Source organism: Periplaneta americana, chromosome 4 (genome assembly GCF_040183065.1).
Source record: "Periplaneta americana isolate PAMFEO1 chromosome 4, P.americana_PAMFEO1_priV1, whole genome shotgun sequence".
NCBI classification, from domain to species: domain Eukaryota; kingdom Metazoa; phylum Arthropoda; class Insecta; order Blattodea; family Blattidae; genus Periplaneta; species Periplaneta americana.
In genome coordinates this window covers 205,335,031-205,354,952 of record NC_091120.1, presented here as the reverse complement: position 1 = coordinate 205,354,952, position 19,922 = coordinate 205,335,031, and the positions used below count along the sequence as shown (strand labels likewise).

The 19,922-nt window shown below is 33.2% G+C and overlaps 1 protein-coding gene across 2 annotated transcripts in view; it reads right to left on the bottom strand.

Annotated features, from left to right (window-relative positions):
• The window catches only part of Notum (palmitoleoyl-protein carboxylesterase notum), a 42,272-nt gene extending 23,798 nt beyond the window's left edge, over positions 1-18,474 (bottom strand). The window contains exons 1-4 of one of the 2 annotated variants that reach the window (XM_069824857.1): positions 18,391-18,474; positions 6,038-6,174; positions 1,957-2,051; positions 195-247 (exon numbers count right to left, since the gene is read on the bottom strand). In XM_069824857.1, coding sequence (XP_069680958.1) covers positions 195-247; positions 1,957-2,051; positions 6,038-6,163 — 274 coding nt within the window. In that variant the 5' untranslated portion in view covers positions 6,164-6,174; positions 18,391-18,474. Of the gene's footprint in view, positions 1-194; positions 248-1,956; positions 2,052-6,037; positions 6,175-18,090 lie in introns of both variants that reach the window. The other variant, XM_069824856.1, reaches the window with a different exon arrangement.
• Positions 18,475-19,922: the final 1,448 nt, after the last annotated feature.

Genomic DNA, 19,922 nt, shown 5'->3' with positions numbered 1-19,922 from the left:
GTTCCGAAAGTTAGTACAGCTACCTACAGAGCAGTTCTGTTGTTACCTCGTGTATAGGCTACTGAAAAGCAGACAGGCTCTCGAGGCTTGATTTATAATAGGCTAGCTAGGAAGGATATAAACTGCAGCTGCCATAATATTAAAGTACGGCACAACCGTCTGCGACATGAACATAGACAAAACAGAATTCTCACCTTCTAGGAACACGATCCAGCGACGACTGCCATGGGATCTGCGCAGATAGAACCTGCAACACAAGAGGCATCTGGGTAGTTGAGACAAGCGGGCTACGATGACGATGATGACTGTGTGAACGTGTACAAGAAACAAAGAAATGTCCTTCGATATACAATACAGTGAAACTTCTCTCAACAGACAGCTCTGACTGCCCGACATTCGTCTCTCTGGCAGAAATAAGTGTTCCTATTTGACGTAGAAATAATAATGTATTATTAAAGCAACTGCAACCAGGGTTGCCAGATTCTCTCGCCAAGAATCCAAGACAGGTGATCTTACTGCACACCTTAACGTCACTACACATTTGAGTCAATTCAATTTGTTATACAACTCCATTTTTTATTTGCTTGATATATTTCAACTAATTGTATAGAACTTAACTTTTAATTTTGTTACATTTTTGCTAGATTATTAAATTTCCTTTGAATTACTGATGAAGTCTGGAAAAATAATGTCATATCACAACCTCATCTATACAGAAAAAATGCTTTGTGCAGTGTTTAAATTCTATTAATAATAAATCAACTTCCAAAGAGAGTAAAGAATAAAGATAGAATGTTCTCCACCACCTATTAAATAGAAAGTAGACCTAATTACTGAGCACACTAATGATAATGTCAATCATTTTGAATGAAAAGTAATTGTAAGGCCCGATTGTATAAACCATTTAATCTTAGATGAGAGGTTAAATTGATCCTTGTTTCAGCTGAACTTGGAATTTTGTGTTGTATAAAGTCTAATCTGAGATTAATTTGTCTCAAACTAAAGTCAACTTTGACTGAAGAAATTTCTCCGATTAAGTTAGATGATCCAAGTTCAGTTATTTCTTTTCTGTTTGAAATATACGAGTGACAGATTGTGCAAATAAAATATCCATTATTATTAATATTAATAGATATGTTAGGTACATTTACATATATTTCTTTCAATTTCTTGCCTTAATACACAAACATTCTTATATTTTATAAGGCTCTATCTGTTCAGCAGTATCAAATAACATAACCTATAATTATATTATGTTTATAACAACCATTAATAATTAATGGATATGATAGGTACATTCATAAATGTTCAGTTAACTGTATTACTAAATGAAAATTGTCGTTTTATACAGCTTTATTATGTTTAGCAGTATCAAACACCATAACATGATAACAACTTGGAGAACAGTCAACGTTCTTCTTATTGTCCGCCATTATTTACATCGCACAAAAAAAAAACCAATGTCTCCAACAGAGTGTAATACGGAAAGTCGCGAAAAAGTAGTTGTAAAGTCGCTAGATTTCTCATTATCAACAAAGAAAGATTAAATTTTGTCACTATGGGGTGCTAAAAAGGTCACTAAATCCCTATTTAAGCAATATAAAAGTTAAAAGAAATTGTTGTTGAAAAAGAGTTAAAATCGCTAGATTGGCAACACTGAACAAACCTGTAGAACATGGTCCGCGCACCACGTATTTCACCTGTTTATGCGATGTTGCCATATCCTTTTCACGTGAACTTAGATTGCATTTGAACCAAGGTAATTTGATCGCAGAAAAGTTTTATACAATAGAAAAAGTGTCTGAACTCAGTTTACTTTTCGATCTTCGATCAAAGTTGATCTTTAGTCAGGGAATTTTATACAATTGGGCCTACGAAGTATTCAGTAGCAAACTGAATGGAGTGATTCGTTCAATACCTGAACCATAGCAGAGACGGCGATAGTGCAGAACTTACCCTGCCGGCGAGCCATCATTGCAAGTGATGTTGGGGGTGGACAGGAACACCCTCTTCAGGGCTCGTGTCTCCTCTATACCACAGCGCTGCAGTATCTGCAACACGAAATTAAACAACTCAGCTTCTCTCGAGGTTGATACATAATACAACCACTGCTTGTAGAGTGGCAGTCATCTAAGGGCCGATTGTATAAACCATCTAATCTTACATAGATCAGAGGTTAAATTGATCCTCCTTCTAGCTGAACTTGGAATTTTGTGTTGTATAAAGTCTAATCTCAGATTAATTTGTCTTAAACTAAAGTCAACTTTGACTGAAGAAATTTCTCCGATTAAGTTAGATGATCCAAGTTCAGTTATTTATTTTCTGTTTGAAATATATGAGTGACAGATTGTGCAAATAAAATATCCATCATTATTATTATTATTATTTTATTATTATTATTTTTTTATTATTATTATTATTATTATTATTATTATTATTATTATTATTATTATTATTATTATTAATAGATATGGAAGGTACATTTATATATATATTTTTAATTTCTTGCCTCAATACACAAACATTCTTATATTTTATAAGGCTCTATCGTCTTCAGCAGTATCAAATAACATAACCTATAATTGAATCAGTCGGAGCTAAAAGGAACTAAGTCACTTTTCACAACTTTTCTGGAGAAGCAAAAAACATTCCACTAATAATACAAATGCATATATTTTTATGTTATAGAAGTCAAAAGAATATTTAATAGTCTTAGTTTCTTCTTCCACCATTTGATGCGCATGATATCCGTTGTTCAAATTGTTGCATAACCCAAAACTGCATATTTTGACTTAGTTCCTTTTAGCTCCGACCGATTCAATTATATTATGTTTATAACAACCATTAATTAATGCATATGATAGGTACATTCATAAATTTTCAATTAACTGTATTACTAAATGAAAATTGTCATTTTATAAAGCTTTATTATGTTTAGCAGTATCAAACACCATAACATGATAACAACTTGGAGAACGGTCAATCTTCTTCTTATTGTCCGCCATTATTTACAATGCACAAAACAAACCAGTGTCTCCAACAGAGTGTGCGGAAAGTCGCCAAAAAGTAGTTGGAAAGTTGCTAGATTTCTCATTATCAACAAAGAAAGATTAAATTTTGTCACTATGGGGTGCTAAAAAGGTCGCTAAATCCCTAGTTAAGCAATATAAAAGTTAAAAGAAATTGTCGTTGAAAAAGAGTTAAAGTCGCTAGATTGGCAACACTGAACAAACCTGTACAACATGGCCCGCGCATCACATACTTCACCTGTTTATGCGATGTTGCCAAATCCTTTTCACGTGAACTTTGACTGCATTTGAACCAAGGTAATATGATCGCAGAAAAGTTTTATACAATAGAAGAAGTGTCTGAACTCGGTTCACTTTTCGATCTTCGATCAAAGTTGATCTTTAGTCAGGGAGTTTTATACAACTGGGCCTAAGGCTCGGAAGTTCCGCACACGTAGCTAGGGGCAGGAGTGCAAAACAAAAGAGCGCTTCGGACACGCAAGTACTAGAGATGAACAACGATGGAGAAAACGAGACTAACGGCGACCGCAAAGCCGAAAACCCGCAGGACAATGTTGTATTACGTCGCGTCCTTGACGTAAAGACTTCCGCTACTCGATATTGTGATCAAGTCCCGAAGTAAGCAGTTGTTTATATCTGACTGAACTTTTATCTACTTTGGCAACTGTTATATATGTATAAACAATCAAGTAGCTTATTTGAAACATCATCTCTACCTTTCAGTGTATAATAATCCGTTCCCCAGTCTTCATTTAATTACTAGGCCCTTATTAAAAGGCTACGAATTTTCTTTTCATATGTTTAAGATCAAGTGTGCAATCTCAAGTAAAAAGATATTAATGTCAAGCTTTATGTTTCTTAGAAATGTAAATTTATTTGAGAATTTTTTTTTTCCTATTTATATAACCATAGGTAATATCATATAATAGAACCAGAACATTTTGATAGCTAAGATACAGTTCTGTTTTGTCTTTTTGTCTAATTTAAACATTTATAATGCTATTTATTTCAATGATGCATGTTATTCAAAGTTACGAAATCTTTCCACGCCGACCAAATGCTATTTCGAGAATGATGAGCGAGACTCGAAGCGCACGAGAATGACGAGACGAGACTGGAAAGACAAATGCAACGAACACAGCGAGCGAGAGCGACAGTTAGTTTTGTTCGTCTCTAGTCTGGTCTACTGAAAATGTGGTCCCTCCTTGAATACCTTATTCATATCATGCCAGTTTGAGTAAAATAAACAATATTTTATATACTAAATAAAGAAATTTAAAATTCCGATTGCTTTTCGCGAAGTTTATTGCAGTGTACATCATTATCTATCACACCGTGATTATATGCACAAAAATCAAGGACGTAGCTTGAAAAATGTAGAAAACATACACTTCACCCACCATCCCTTTAAGGGGACACTATTGAAAATTTAAATCTTTTTTGTATAGGAAAATTTAACCAAATTATTACATCATAATTATGCTAACCAGTAACAGTTTTCGACGGTATTTCAAAAGAATTGGGCAATTCCTTCAAGAGTTATAATTTTAAATATTATGTAATCTTTTGATTAAGCCATACTTTTTATACATTAATTACTACTGAAATTTGTGTGATTTTTACAGTCGAGTCTCCTTATATATAAAAGAACCAGGCTGTGCTTTAGATGTACATAATATGAATTAGTTAATGTCATATAACTTTTTGAAAATTTAAAATTAATAACAATTTAATAACAAAAATTAATAAAACCGTTATTCATTATTTCGAAATTGAATGCTTGAACAAGTTTAGTCTATTTTTATCAATTCTTGCGTACTGTAAAAGTTTCACTATAATTCGGTAATATTTAAAATAAAAAGTGTCCTCTAAAGCAGAAAATATGTAAGTTACAAGAAACTGACTTTAAATTACTTTTTGACAGCTTTCAAATGGATCATGCCCGCACAGATATTAGGAAAATATTTTTTAAACCAACTTAGAAGTGGAATTCAACAAATTCCTTTGGTAAGGTGAAAGTACACACAGTAATGGTGTTTTAGGACATGTGGTGAGGCTGCAGAGGAATAGATGGGCGCAAATAACAACTACTTGGGACCCCTACCAAGGAAAGAGAAGACCGGGAAGGCTGAGAGTCAGATGGGCTGACTCCTTCAGGCAGCAGATCGGAACACAATGGAGCAGAGTAGCACAATGTGGGAGGGGATAGATGTTAATTATGTTTTATTTAACGACGCTCGCAACTGCAGAGGTTATATCAGCGTCGCCGGATGTGCCGGAATTTTGTCCCGCAGGAGTTCTTTTACATGCCAGTAAATCTACTGACATGAACCTGACGCATTTAAGCACACTTAAATGCCATCGACCTGGCCCGGGATCGAACCCGCAACCTTAGGCATAGAAGGCCAGCGCTAGGAGAGGATAGACGACAGCTAGTTGGGTAGAGACAACGCATCCCAAGGACAAAGCGATACATATCCTGATATGTTGATTTAGTGCGAATTAAACGTAGACCAATGAGTAGGAACTGAAATCACCTGAATGACAATGCCTAAATATTCTAATGTGATAACTAACGTGCAGAACAAACTAACAGCAATGAGTACAATCCTAAATGACAAAAGTGTTGAATATCTTAGTTATCATTAAGTGACAAAGTGTTAATATTTAGTCTCAATTCTCGATGAGTAGTACACAACTCCGCCCACGTGGACTAGCTCGATACGTGAGCAAAACGGAGCCAGAGCTTTCCCTCTTGCAGGAGGCCTTAGCCCTTCTAAGGGACACTAATATGCTATTTCATTTCATTTGAAGTGGGAAAAGAAGTCCCTAAAATTGTCACACTTTTCACCAAAAATCTTCCCTTAAGTAAGGTTGGGTTGTACGCTGTTCAGCGACTTTCCAACTAAGAAACACAACATTTCCACTTACAATTTTACACAAACACATAACCACAAACATTCTCATCCACTCCACGCATAAATGGCTGCTGTATGTGGTCTGCTCACCTGGATCAGGCGCTGGATGGTGCTCAGAGTGGAGTTGGCGTCTTGTGTCACGAGGTTCGAACTGGAACTCTCTTGTTGCTCGGCTCGCAGGCCCACCGCTAGCAGCAGGAGTAGCAGCACTGCCATCTTAGCGGTTCCTGAAAGTGATCAGCACCGGATAATACCAAATTAATGCAATATAATATCTCAATCACCTTTATTGCCTCTGATTGAGGTTCTGGCTGACATGTATTGCTCTAAATACCTTAAAACATTGCGGAATCAACATCAGGCCTTATTATCCATTCCTCGTCACCCGTCACCGCACCTCTTTCTATTCATCCTCTGTCACCGTGTCAGTTTGTCGCCTAGGGAACTCCTTACCTCGTCATGTCAGGGATTGCCGAACGGTTAATCAATTTAAATTAAAAATTAAGAATTAAATACTCTTGCATGAAATTGATTTGTGAGTGTTAGCCGATTTTTATAGGTTATTCTGTGTGTTTATAATGAATTGTCATCTAGGCCTATCATAAAGTAGAATTAGGATATGAGTTGTAATTACTTAATTATGTATCACGTTCAATCAATATTTGATTACACAGTATGTAAGCTGCTTAATGTGCATGATAATGATTTTACATTTAAGTATTAATATTAATATTACTACGTTTTATTGTTTCAATGTATATTTCACTTTTGGTATTATGGAAGAGAAGGTCTCACGGCCTTAATTCTATGAGAATAAATGAATAAATAAATGAATAAAATAAAATAAAATAAAATAAAATGAAATTGAGTAAAATAAAATACAATAAAATAAATAAAATAAAATTAAGTAAAATAAAATAAAATAAATAAACAAGTAAATAAATAAAAATAAATAAATAAGTAAATAAATAAGTCAGTCAATCAATCAATCAGTCAATCAATAAAATAAAATAAAATAAAATGAATAAAAAATTAGTAAATAAATAAGTAAATAAATAAGCAAGCAAATAAATAAATAAATGAATAAATAAATGAATGAATGAATGAACGAATGAATGAATAAATGAATGAATAAATTAATAAATGAATGAATAAATAAATAAGTAAGTGAATAAATGAATAAATGAATGAATAAATAAGTAATTGAATAAATAAATAAATAAATAAATAAATAAATAAAGTAAAGAAGTGAATAAATAAATAAATAAAATAAAAATAAAAAATAATAAAAATATATCTATTATCAGGCAGTACATCTCACTTGACGATATGTGTCAGAGGAAAAACAATTGTTTGTATACATCTGAAGTCTGACTAGTGATATGTAGCTAGTCGGCGATGTATGCAATGGAGGGGGAAAGAAACTGGTCACTCTACCCCATTATCTCCTGGCCTAGTTGCCTCATAAGTACCTTGTCGGTATCACTTGTGAGGTTCAGACCTGTCTTCATGATTCCGTAGTCGTTAAAAACAAACATATTTCTTCTCTTTCTAATTTTGATTTTTCAGTCACTAATTTTTTTAATACTGGACAAAAACTTGTCTTGAATACCTTTTTCGGGACAACAGGTTATTTAACGAGAAAGTATCAACTACTATAGGAGATGAATTGTTGCGTGGTGCACACTTCAAATTAATAACGTCAATCTGCGGGAAGCGACAGCAGCGCCAAGCTTGGTACACATGGGAACGCATGTAAATATCAAGTTCATAACAACTTTGCCTGGATTCGCGCAGATGAGCACGCCACTTGCTCTGTTTACAAACGGAACAAGACTTGAGTTCGTACAGTCAGGCTACGAAGAGAACTGAAGCACCAGTACCATAGGATGTAGACAACATAAATCACATTGAATTGATCGTTGCTGCTAAATCAGGTTGTACCATAATGGACAGGGAAGGTTGAGAGAAGGATGTGTGTAATGCATTGAAAGGAGCTACGAGAGACTCAATGCAACTCTGAAGTCAATCATTGCGTGCAACTATTTCACTTCAATTAGTAAAGTAAACGTATCTTATTGGCCTCAGGTATGGGGCTAATTACATAACGTTATGAACTTATGATTAAGAGATCTGTGAAGATTCACAGACTAAGAATTATACCAAATACCTTACTATAATAATACCGGACAGCTAGCAATTTTACGTGCGAACGATGCTGGTGCTGCTACCTAGGCGGCCGGTGTGGTGATACTCGTGAAACAAGCTGTAATCAACTGCAATGTATATTGTTGCTGGGCTAGTTAAGTTTTATGAATTAGTACTAGTGTTAAAATGTCAGGGTGTATATGTGCTGTTTATAATTGCTACAAAATTACAGCATTACAAATTTCTCCAAATCGTACTTTCCATTTCCGAGTGATCATAAGACGTGAGTCAACAACATTCTTTAGTAAGCCTAATTCCTTCGTCTTTGTGTTGATAGAAAAATACAAATTGGCTATTTTATCTAGACCTAATAAATGAATAGAAGTTAAAATGTATCGGAAATTTTAAGGTTTTATCAAATTGAGTTTTTTTTTGTTGTCCTAATTTACTAATTATGACAAGCATCACATTACTATCAATTTTATCTCTGCAGTTGTCAGCAATGCGTATATAAAACATTACTGTAAATTCATGCCTAATATCAGATTGATTTTGTCTCACTAAACCAAAGAAAAAATATGTAACAATTAATTATGGAAAGTAATATGAAGTATGCAATATTTCACATAATATGCAGCTTTGATATAAGATAACAATTTTACATTAAATATTGATCAACATTTCTTAAGTGTTTCATATATTATTCCACATTAGTAGCCTAACTCACGTTTTAAACAATAGTCCGAATCCCGCTATGTTAATATTTGTATATGTGGACGTAATTCCATCCCTCTGCGCTAGATGTCAGGTCCGCGATATTTCGCACTCACGCCAATGCTGCTAGTATACAGCTGTCTGGTATTATTATAGTAAGGTATTTGATTATATGGTGTAAATTAAAAAAATTTGTCCAATAAAATTTTCTTTGAAAACCCATCATTAGTAATAATAATAATAATAATAATAATAATAATAATAATAATAATAATATAGTATACATCTGAAGTCTCATTAGTGTAATATGTATCTAATCAGCGATGTATGCAATGGAGGAGGAAAGGAACTGGCCACCCTACCTGGCTTAGTTGCCTCATGTGTGATGCCTTATTAGTGTCACTTATTAAGGTCCAAACGTGTCTTGGAACAGTTGACTAAACAGAAATAAAGTCCATGATAATTTAATTGGTCCTGTGGTTGACTTCAGGTACAAGCACACTGATTTGTAGAAAGTCAATATTTTTTAATAGCGTAAAATGGGGTGAATAGGGACGAAGTTTCATTATTTTTTATTTCTTTGCGTCAAAGAGTAAATGTAATACCGTAATAAGAGTGTTTATTTGTTCACTCATTATGAATTAAAACATAAACATATTTAATTTTTGATACAAAGAAATTAAAAAAATAATAAAACTTTGTCCCTATTCACTCCATTTTACGGTAAATTAGTTCATATTTTAATCATTTTATCGTATAGTGTGTCGTAGAAATGTACTTATTAAAATAAATACTAGTCTAATTATGGAATAAAATATATATCAATCATTAAACACTTTCATATTTAAGCTATTCATAAGCTTTTTCAATTATTACTCATTCATTAAAAACGAAATTTTAAACATATTTCGTAAATGTGTCGTCTGTTGTTTTCTGCAATCGGACCATCATATCCTGGAGTAACAACGTTGCCAAGTGTAAGAACATGGCTTGTTAATTTATGAAGGACAGCTATTAACATTTTATTTCGAACTAAGCACTTTCATTTAATGAATTATTGACAATATGAGAGCTCTTGTGATATTCGAATAAAAGTGTTCTGCGAATACAGCCTATTAAAATAATTTATAATATAAACAGATTATAAAATCAAGATAATTAATACCTAAGCCTACATTTGCTAGCTTAAAGGCCAGACGAAATACAACGGCCCGCTGTATTATTAAGGAAACAATGAAAATTTCTGACGTCTGAACATCAGATACAACAAGATATTAAACAAATGGCATCAAGTGCAACAAGATTGCAGTTGATAGCTTTGGTTGGTTAAAACTCAACAAATTCTCACATTCTATTGATGCATTGGTGCCTACATAAAATAATTTGTTGTAATTATTTTGTGTATCGTTCTTCAGTTTATTATAGTTGCTTAGCTATTGTTAAATACGTAGCTGATACGGGGATGCTCGAGTCAATTTTTTGGCGTAAATACGTGTATACGGAAAGGTGTTTCGATAAAATGGCGAAAGTTAAGAGTAAGATACAGCAGTACCAAATACATTACTATAATAATACCGGACAGCTAGCAGTTTTACGTGCGAACGACGATGGTGCTGCTACCTACCTGCCGGGATGGAGATACTCGAGAAAACAAGCTGTAATCAACTGCAATGTACGAGTGTATTGTTGCTGGGCTAGTTAATTTGTTAATAGTTTTATGAATTAGTACTAGTGTTAAAATGTCAGGTTGTATATGTGCTGTTTATAATTGTGACAATTGCAGCATTACAAATTGCTCCAAAACGTACTTTCGATTTCCGACAGTTCATAAAACGTGAGTCAACAACATTCTTTAGTAGGCCTAATTCCTTCGTCTTTGTGTTGATAGAAAATACAAATTAGTTTTTTTATTTAGGCCTAATAAATGAATGCAAGTTAAAATGTATAGGAAATTTTAAGGTTTTATCAAATTAAGTTTTATTGTTGTCCACATGCCTTTACTAATGATTACAAGCATCAGATTAGTATCAATTTTATCTTTGCAGTTGTCAGCAATGCGTATATAAAACATCACTGTAAATTCATTCCTAATATCAGATTGATTTTGTCTCGGTAAACCAAACAAAAAATATGTAACAATTAATTACGGAAAGTAATATGAAGTATGCAATATTTCTCATAATATGCAGTTTTGATATAAGATAATAATTTTACATTAAATATTATTCAACATTTCTTAAGTGTTTCATATATTATTCCACATTAGTAGCCTAACTCACGTTTTAAACAATAGTCCGAATCCCGCTATGTTAATATTGGTATATGTGGACGTAATTCCATCCCGCTCCGCTAGATGTCAGGTCCGCGATATTTCGCACTCACGCCAATGCTGCTAGTATACAGCTGTCCGGTATTATTATAGTAAGGTATTTGGCAGTACGCCATATATTGTTCAGAATCAGTGACAGTGAGGGTAATGTGGCCTGTATGTAAAAGAATCACAAAATAAAGATCCTTAATAATATGTACGCGTGTTCTATTTTATTGGAATTAAAATAGTGTTCCGTTTGTTATGTGTCGGACGCCAGCCACTCAAAAATGATGTATCGGACATATTGCGTATGAAATATGTAGGCTTTTTGCACTTCGAGCTTTTCAAATCCGTTTCAAAATTTCATCTGTCACTAATAGTTTAGTGAATACAAGCAGCTTTTTTATTTAAATCCGTCTATGCGAAGGACAGGGTCGCTTTATTTACAAGCAAGCTCCCCGCATTGCTTACGATGTCACCAGATTCGTACATAAAGAAACGAGGCGATTTTAAACTTACTGAAATCTTATTGGTACACAAAAAATAGCACTAGAACTAAAGGTTCCGGTAGGGTCAATAGGGTTAGTGTGATACACTAAAAACAATCGTGCTAATTTGCTGCAGCTTTCAAATGTACCAAAGGCTCAGTTTGATAATGTTTAAAACTGCGATTATGGAAGTACAGTTTATGCTCTTTAAGGAGCAACATTGAACAGAATTTAAAAAAATCACCATCAGCCTCATGAATTATTAAAAGAAAAGACAGTTTTGTTGGTTTTCAACTGCAAGGGGACGTGACTGTACCGGCTTTGTTGCGTAGTGCGTCAGGCCGCCCCGCCGCGTCGGATTCTATTCTCCTTGCTTGTTTAAACTGCACATTAACAGAACAGAGGCGGAATTTTGTTTTGTTAACACAGAGCGTGGAGTGACATTCACATATTGTGTGAAGTTAGAAGCACTTCAGAATGTTCCAACACTGAGGACCACAAAAGCTACCCAGCTGTGGCTGAGATGTACGTAGCATACCTTATTACAAAATAATGCGGTGTCACCTGACGATTATCGACTGAAGCATGTGCCTGAAAGATATTTCCTCTACAGGGGAAAAGAGTTAAAATTTTTAAAACAAAATAAAATAACGAGTTTCGTGTTTGAATCAATTATACAGCAGGAACACTTTTAATTCTTAAAAAATAATAATAATTAAAAAGTCCCTGCATATGATGTTCCAAAATATTCAATATTGAACGCTCAGTGCAATCTTACTAATACAATTCACAGAAAAACTCTACAAGCTGTAAGACTTATATTTTGTTCAGAGTATAAAGAGTTCGTAAGAGCTACCGGTGAGAGGGTAATGAATGAATGAATGAATTAATTAATTAATTAATTAATTAATGAGTGAATGAGTGAATAAATAAATAAATACATAAATAAATAAATAGGCCTACATAAATACATAAGTAAATAAATAAATGAGTATATAAATAAATAAATAAATAAATAAATAAATAAATAAATAAATAAGTAGGCCTACATAAATATATAAATAAGTAAATAAATAAATGAGTAAATAAATAAATGAGTAAATAAATAAATAAGTAGGCCTACATAAATATATAAGTAAATAAATAAATAAATGAATGAGTAAATAAATAAATAAATAAATAAATAAATAAATAAATAAATAAATAAATAAATAAATAAGTAGGCCTACATAAATATATAAGTAAATAAATGAGTAAATAAATAAATAAATAAATAAATAAATAAATAAATAAATAAGTAGGCCTACATAAATATATAAATAAGTAAATAAATAAATGAGTAAATAAATAAATAAATAAGTAGGCCTACACAAATATATAAATAAGTAAATAAATAAATGAGTAAATAAATAAATAAATAAATAAATAAGTAGGCCTACATAAATATATAAATAAGTAAATAAATAAATGAGTAAATAAATAAATAAATAAGTAGGCCTACATAAATATATAAATAAGTAAACAAATAAATGAGTAAATAAATAAATAAATAAATAAATAAATAAATAAGTAGGCCTACATAAATATATAAATAAGTAAATAAATAAATGAGTAAATAAATAAATAAGTAGGCCTACATAAATATATAAATAAGTAAATAAATAAATGAGTAAATAAATAAATAAATAATTAGGCCTATATAAATATATAAATAAGTAAATAAATAAGTGAGTAAATAAATAAATAAATAAACAAGTAGGCCTACATAAATATATAAATAAGTAAATAAATAAGTGAGTAAATAAATAAATAAGTAGGCCTACATAAATATATAAATAAGTAAATAAATAAATGAGTAAATAAATAAATAAGTAGGCCTACATAAATATATAAATAAGTAAATAAATAAATAAATGAGTAAATAAATAAATAAATGAGTAAATAAATAAATAAATAAATAAATAAATAAATAAATAAATAAGTAGGCCTACATAAATATATAAATAAGTAAATAAATAAATAAAAAATGAGTAAATAAAAATGAGTAAACAAATAAATAAATGATTAAATAAATAAATAAATAGACTTACATAAATATATAAGAAAGTAAATAAATAAATAAATGAGCAAATAAATAAATAATTGAGTAAATAAATAAATTAATTAATAAATAAATAGGCCTACATAAATATATAAATAAGTAAATAAATGTGTAAATAAATAAATAAATGAGTAAATAAATAAATAAATGAGTAAATAAATAAATGTCTGTCTGAATTAAAGTTGAGTGTCAGTTTAAAGGGCTGCAGCTCGACACAAGCGCTGGACCCTTTAAATTCGTCCTCAGGGGCTTCAAATTGTAATAGGGCCAAAATAAGCACGGATTTAGAAAACTGAAACATTTTATTTTTTTAAGTTAAAAACAAAATTTCCTATTTTTAATGTTCTTTTTTGTTATTTTCACCGATCCATAACCTTAAGGAAAAACAGGCGAACTGAAACGACCAAGGGACTGTTCTAAAAGTAATATAGATAATTTCGACAGCGATGCATTGAGGAGGACTATGAGCTGATCTAGTTTTCACTCGTTAATGTTACTTACTTACTTACTGGCTTTTAAGGAACCCGCAGGTTCATTGTCGCCCTCACATAAGCCCGCCATCGGTCCCTATCCTGAGCAAGATTAATCCAGTTTCCATCATATTCCACCTCCCTCAAATCCATTTTAATATTATCCTCCCATCTACGTCTCGGCCTCTTCAAAGGTCTTTTTCCCCTCAAGTCTCCCAACTAACACTCTATACGCATTTCTGGATTCGCCCATACCTGCTACATGCCCTGCACAACACATTTAATTCTTAAATATGGAATTATCACTACATTAACACATTCATTATTTCACAAAACACATACTGAACGAACTAAATGTAATTATGAAAGCCGCCATATTTTCTCTCCGCCATCACGATCCACTTCAACTAGGTGGCATCCGACACGACATGTAGCGGGAATGGCAATATATATTATGCAAACGAAATGATACTAAACGTGCTACAGGTGTGTAGTATTATGTGACAGGTTAGGTTAGATTAGGTTTATATTATGTGACAGGTTAGGTTACGTTTGGTTAGGTGTATATTATGTGACAGGTTAGGTTAGGTTAGATTAAGTATCTATTATGTGACAGGTTAGGTTAGATTTGGTTAGATGTGTATTATGTGACAGGTTAGGTTAGATTAGGTGTGTATTATGTGACAGGTTAGGTTAGGTTTGGTTAGATGTGTATTATGTGACACGTTAGGTTAGATTAGATTAGGTGTGTTTATGTGACAGGTTAGATTAGGTTTGGTTAGGTGTGTATTATGTCACAGGTTAGGTGAGGTTTGATTAGGTGTGTATATGTAACAGGTTAGATTAGGTTTGGTTAGGTGTGTATTATGTGACAGGTTAGGTTAGGTTTGGTTAGATGTGTATTATGTGACAGGTTAGGTTAGGTTTGATTAGGTGTGTATTATGTGACAGGTTAGATTAGGTTTGGTTAGGTGTGTATTATGTGACAGGTTAGGTTAGGTTTGGTTAGATGTGTATTATGTGACAGGTTAGGTTAGGTTAGATTAGATATCTATTATGTGACAGGTTAGGTTAGGTTTGGTTAGATGTGTATTATGTGACAGGTTAGGTTAGGTTAGATTAGGTGTGTATTATGTGACAGGTTAGGTTAGGTTTGGTTAGATGTGTATTATGTGACAGGTTAGGTTAGGTTAGATTATATCTATTATGTGACAGGTTAGGTTAGGTTTGGTTAGATGTGTATTATGTGACAGGTTAGGTTAGGTTAGATTAGGTGTGTATTATGTGACAGGTTAGATTAGGTTTGGTTAGATGTGTATTACGTGACAGGTTAGATTAGGTTTGGTTAGATGTGTATTACGTGACAGGTTAGGTTAGGTTAGATTAGGTGTGTATTATGTGACAGGTTAGATTAGGTTTGGTTAGATGTGTATTACGTGACAGGTTAGGTTATGTTAGATTAGGTGTGTATTATGTGACAGGTTAGATTAGGTTTGGTTAGATGTGTATTACGTGACAGGTTAGGTTAGGTTAGATGTGTATTACGTGACAGGTTAGGGTAGGTTAGATTAGGTGTCTATTATGTGACAGGTTAGGTTTGGTTTGGTTAGGTGTGTAGTATCACGTGAAAGTTTAGGTTACGTTAGATTAGGTGTGTATTATGTAACAGGTTAGGTTAGGTTTGGTTAGATGTGTATTATGTGACAGGTTAGGTTACGTTAGATTAGGTGTGTATTATGTGACAGGTTAGGTTAGGTTTGGTTAGATGTGTATTATGTGACAGGTTAGGTTAGGTTAGATTAGGTGTCTATTATGTGACAGGTTAGGTTAGGTTTGGTTAGATGTGTATTATGTGACAGGTTAGGTTAGGTTAGATTAGGTATCTATTATGTGACAGGTTAGGTTAGGTTTGGTTAGATGTGTATTACGTAACAGGTTAGGTTAGGTTAGATTAGGTGTGTTATGTGACAGGTTAGGTTTGGTTTGGTTAGGTGTGTAGTATCACGTGAAAGTTTAGGTTACGTTAGATTAGGTGTGTATTATGTGACAGGTTAGGTTAGGTTTGGTTAGATGTGTATTACGTGACAGGTTAGGTTAGGTTAGATTAGGTATCTATTATGTGACAGGTTAGGTTAGGTTTGGTTAGATGTGTATTACGTGACAGGTTAGGTTAGGTTAGATTAGGTGTCTATTATGTGACATGTTAGGTTTGGTTTGGTTAGATGTGTATTACGTGACAGGTTAGGTTAGGTTAGATTAGGTGTCTATTATGTGACAGGTTAGGTTTGGTTTGGTTAGATGTGTATTACGTGACAGGTTAGGTTAGATTAGGTGTGTATTATGTGACAGGTAAGATTAGGTTTGGTTAGGTGTGTAGTATCACGTGAGAGGTTAGGTTAGGTTAGGTTAGGTTAGAGTAGATGTGTAGTATTATTACTATGTTGGCGACACTGAAATCCCCTCCATTCTCTCCCTCAAATTACGTCACATTCGCGAAATATTGCCGTGTTCTTCATTCACGCACGATAATTTTGGTATATAAGGTACGTATTTGGACAGGTTACGCGGGCATACAGCTATCCCAGTGATCACATCCAATTTCCAGAACTCTATACTGTAAGTCCAAGGCATTATTTTGCAAGATATTTTAGCAATTTCCTATAGTGCCGGGTATATAAGTAATCTTCAGCAAAGAAATAAATGAACAAAGAAAATATTTCTCTGTATTTGTGGGCCATTGAAACAACATTCTACTAAGAGAAACGTCAATGAAAATTTAGGAAAAGATGACTTCACTTCTCATATTGTTATGAAACTTGAAACATTAATAAATTATCATTTAAAAGGAATAGGCTGTGCAGAAATTAATACGAGTAATTGGAAGAACGGAGTAGAACACAGGACAACTAGAAGGGGAGATAACAAGAACCAGATGTGAGGCCATGCACCGCTGTAAACGAGGATCTGGAGACGGATGAAAGTGGAGGAAACTTGAACTCGGATAATTGAAAAGAGGGTAACTAAGATCACAACTATCGTAATAATAATAATAATAATAATAATAATAATAATAATAATAATAATAATAATAATAATAATAATCCAGGTTGCTACAGCCCTTTAACAGCCCAGGCCGACCATCCATCTGTTGACCTCACGTCCACATGCCGAAGCAGAGGTGCACGATCATCCAACCAGAATTGAGATGATGATCCCCGCAGCTGGTTTTCGTAACAGGATTTCGCTACCTCTCGTAGTACCCCAAATGCAACACGATGCTGGATTGGCACTTGTCCCATACACTGGCCGAAATTTCATGAGAAAATTTCTTCTCTCACAAGGACTCGAAGCAGTGCTCATTCCGTAACGCGAGTCCTAGACAGTATGCCTTAGACCTCTTTTTAAGTGATTAATGTTGTTATTGTTATTATTATCATTACTATTAGGTCTATATTATTATTATTATTATTATTATTATTATTATTATTATTATTATTATTATTATTGCTCAACTGTAGGATTTTGTCCTATGTTTTATCATATTGTCATTATTATTATTATTATTATTATTATTATTATTATTATTATTATTATTATTATTATTATTATTATTATTATTATTATTGCCGGGCTTACGTGAGGGCGACAATGAACCTTCCTGTTCCTTGAAAGCCATTTGTAATTTGTTGTTGTTGTTATTATTATTATTATTATTATTATTATTATTATTATTATTATTATTATTGCAGAATTTGTCCTCCTATGCTTTAACATATTATTATTATTATTATTATTATTATTATTATTATTATTATTATTATTATTATTATTATTATTTATAGAAAGTTATTTCAAATCGTAATTACACATATTAATGTTAAAGATAATCACATCACAAACAAGTGCCCTACCTGCAAGATTTGGCGAAGATCCTCTCTTCTTGTCACGGATAACTCTGCCTGTAGTTTTCCCCACGTGACGCTTTATTGTATTTGGTATCTGTTTCAGATGCAGTTCATGTTATGAAAACCTCTTAAGAAGCTTCTGTCTTCTTTTGTTTACAACTACTCAGACATCATATTCATAATCAATTCAGTAAAGGTCCACTGTCATTTTGTACAAACAAATGAAAGAAACGAAGCGTAATTTTAATAACAAGAACGCACACGTGATGGCTGCATAGTCGCACACATACACACACACAATGTTACCTGGCCTGTCTCACATGTTCTTCCTTCTCCGGCAGGGTTGTTGCTCCAACTGACGCGCTCTCTCGCGTGTTTGGGAGGGCCGTGGAAACAATGGAACATCAAAGAGCGCGAGACGCTGCATGTGTACTATTCGAACTGAAACATTTGAGGCCGTTTCTTCTTTTAGGCGAGCTTAACGTATTTGTTTTATTTTCTCTCGCAACTATTCGTGCTTGTTCTTGGTTTATATTAATAATGTAGGTTCCAAATGTCCGCAACATCATAGCAGTTGCATCCTTTACGAAGAAAAGCAAAACAGTTATTTCTTATTCTTGTAGGATCTTCTATGATTGCATGGAATGCAAGTAAACAAAAGTTACTATGATTATAAGGGCACTTGATTGAACATAACCTACAAGGTCTGTACAAAACTGCGTAATTCATTTCATGTCAAACAATTCCTTCAATGGAAATCAAGTGCGGTTGTCAACATGTGACTCGCCACATCTTTCATACGAAATACACATTTTTTTTTATTTTAGTAGGTTATTTTACGACGCTTTATCAACATCTTAGGTTATTTAGCGTCTGAATGAGATGAAGGTGATAATGCCGGTGAAATGAGTCCGGGGTTCCAGCACCGAAAGTTACCCAGCATTTGCTCATATTAGGTTGAGGGAAAACCCCGGAAAAAAAACTCAATCAGATAACTTGCCCTGACCGGGAATCGAACCCGGGCCACCTGATTTCGCGGCCAGACGCGCTAGCCGTTACTCCACAGGTGTGGACCGTAAAACACAATAATAATAATAATAATAATAATAATAATAATAATAATAATAATAATAATAATAATAATAATAATAATTCCGCCATCGGTCCGTATCTAAAGCAAGATTAATCCAGTCCCTGCTATCATATCCCAATTCCCTCAAATCCATTTTAATATCCTCCCATCTACGTCTCGGCCTCCCAAATTTCTGTGCATTTCGAACTGGCGGATCAAGGTTAAGCAATGGACTGCATTTGCCATGTGTGCTTGCCCCAATATTGGACCATTCTCCTCAACTAAAGTCAGCTGGGACGGTCGGAATTCCCAGTGCTTCAGTTCAGAGTTTTCAGTTCAGTGACCTGTGGGCAGTTTGTGGATTTTCTTCTAACATATTCACGTCATCCGCATAGACAAGGACTTTACTAATATACAGTAATATATTATACACACTATTTAAAGGGTATAATTGATGTTTTGTTATTTGAAGTGTTGTATCAATGAAGAAGTGTGTTGTGTCAGTGAAGTGTGTTGTGTAAGTGAAATGTGTTTGTGTCAGTGAAGATTTATAGTTTATAGTTGTAATACAAAGTATTTGGACATTGAAATGTTTCTGAAGTGTTAGTGAAATCAGGATAGTATCAGTGAAACGTGTCGTAGTTCCAGTGCAGTGAGTGAAATGACAGCGAAATAAGTGTAGTGTTGAAAGGTACTTGTGAAGATATGAACATATCATACTCGTGGGTTTTAGTTCGAACTTAGGGTTAAGATACAAATTAGATTT